General features: G+C 39.6%; 1 protein-coding gene across 1 annotated transcript; it reads right to left on the bottom strand.

Moving 5' to 3' along the window:
• Positions 1–407: 407 nt before the first annotated feature.
• On the bottom strand, positions 408–1,833 carry LOC103522631 (mini-chromosome maintenance complex-binding protein-like; the record flags this gene model as incomplete). Its single annotated transcript, XM_008487727.1, has 3 exons — positions 408–623; positions 1,172–1,233; positions 1,548–1,833. Coding segments are annotated over 3 exons (564 nt in total), but the record flags the coding sequence as incomplete, so codon positions are not given.
• Between the last annotated feature and the right edge of the window lie 103 nt (positions 1,834–1,936).

The following is a 1,936-nucleotide window of genomic DNA, read 5'->3' as shown; positions in this document are numbered from 1 at the left end:
CCCATCAACAATTGAGTCAACAACAGTTTCAAATCCTTGCGTGTACTGGCGATTTCTTCACTGGAGATATCTGAAATAGATAGTGTAGGTGTCCCAAGGTAAGGCCAGTCACTCATTATCAGGTAGACCTGACAGGTACACCTGATCAGGTAGGTATACCTGACACCTGATGAGCACACATACTATCAGGTAAACCTGACAGATACGGCTGAAAAGGTCCGTCTGTTAGGTATACCTACCTGATGAGCACACACACTATCAGGTATACCTGACAAATGATCAAGTCTACCTGACAGTGAGTGGCTGGCCTAACAGACGAAGATAGGAGAGACAGAGAAAAGGATATGAGAAGATAGAAGGAGAAGCCAAACTAAACTTGCCATTTGAATAGGACTCTAATTGTTAACCTGTTCTTTTAAATCACAGCTACCGAGGTGTTGATAGACGTACGGGTAATTCAGTCTAACTTTCAGATCTTTGAAACAGGTGTTGCTCATTTGATAGGTTTCACCCAGATCAAGCTTCTTCCTTTTGGCCCAAGCTTTGACAATTTTGCTGTAGTCCTTCTCACCATGGACGTAGAAACTATTGCCCAAATAGAACATAGAAGACGTGATAACGTCCTGAAAAGAAAAACGGGTTAATGTAGAAACACACTACCATCACGTCACGTGAGTTCATGGGGATTCAGAAAGATATAGTTCATAATGTCCCATAAAATTGAAGGTAATTGCGTTCAAAATCAAGTAACAGAGTTTTTCCCTCTATCAATATTAGAGCTAGATTACTTACTTAAAAGAAATAGATTTTCTATTTCTAAAGAAATAATAAATATTTTTTTCTCCTTCTCTTGGCAAAGATTATAAAGAAAAAAATTAAGGCCAAATTATAGATACAGAAAAAAAACTCTAATTAGAGTGTGTAGTTGACCATTTTGGGGAGCACTTTGTGAGGCAGTTGAGCTAGTTGGACAATGAGCACATGGGACTTTAGCAGTAAAAGGTTTGTCTTGAAAAATTAGCAACTGAAAGAAACAACCCAAATATTTTATCTAAGGAAAACAATGGATCAGTGGGGGAGAGGTAACAAAATCTTCTTCTTCTCTCTCTCTCTCACACACACACACTCTCTCTCACTCTCTCTCTTCTTAAATGGCCAGATTATTACTTACAGTAACTAAACAAGCTGAGGCAGAGTCGTCTGGGATTGGTAAATTCAAATCGGTTGGATTATGTTCAACTTTAGCTTCTTTATCATGTGTATCTGGCTGTGCTACAGTAGTACTGGTGCTCATCTCACTATCTACATCCATGTGAATTCGTTTACTTGATGGATTGTCTTCATCCTCCTGAGATCTCTTATGGGATTCTATCACTGGTTTTGATTCAGCCTGGGCAAGCTTAGTTGGTTTAGGTGCTGGTTTGGCCCAGTTGTTTAGGCCAGGGATGGATATACAGTAGAGGGATCTTCTCTCTTCATTCACATTGTTTTTGGAGTCCATTAGAAATTCTTCAGAGTCCTGTGTTGGAAGAGAATGGAAAATTTATGTTCAACTTTAGCTTCTTTATCATGTGTATCTGGCTGTGCTACAGTAGTACTGGTGCTCATCTCACTATCTACATCCATGTGAATCCGTTTACTCGATGGATTGTCTTCATCCTCCTGAGATCTCTTGTGGGATTCTATCACTGGTTTTGATTCAGACTGGGCGAGCTTGGTTGGTTTAGGTGCTGGTTTGGCCCAGTTGTTTAGGCCAGGGATGGATATGCAGTAGAGGGATCTTCTCTCTTCATTCACATTGTTTTTGGAGTCCATTAGAAATTCTTCAGAGTCCTGTGTTGGAAGAGAATGGAAAATGAAATGAGTCATATCAAATTCACTACTGTCCTTGTGAGATCATGATGCTGATTTGGAACCTAAACTGAATTACTAAATA

Source organism: Diaphorina citri, unplaced genomic scaffold, assembly GCF_000475195.1.
Source record: "Diaphorina citri unplaced genomic scaffold, Diaci psyllid genome assembly version 1.1 scaffold9832, whole genome shotgun sequence".
Taxonomy (NCBI): domain Eukaryota; kingdom Metazoa; phylum Arthropoda; class Insecta; order Hemiptera; family Psyllidae; genus Diaphorina; species Diaphorina citri.
Note: the sequence above shows the minus strand (reverse complement) of the source record. Positions and strands in the feature narration are given on the sequence as shown.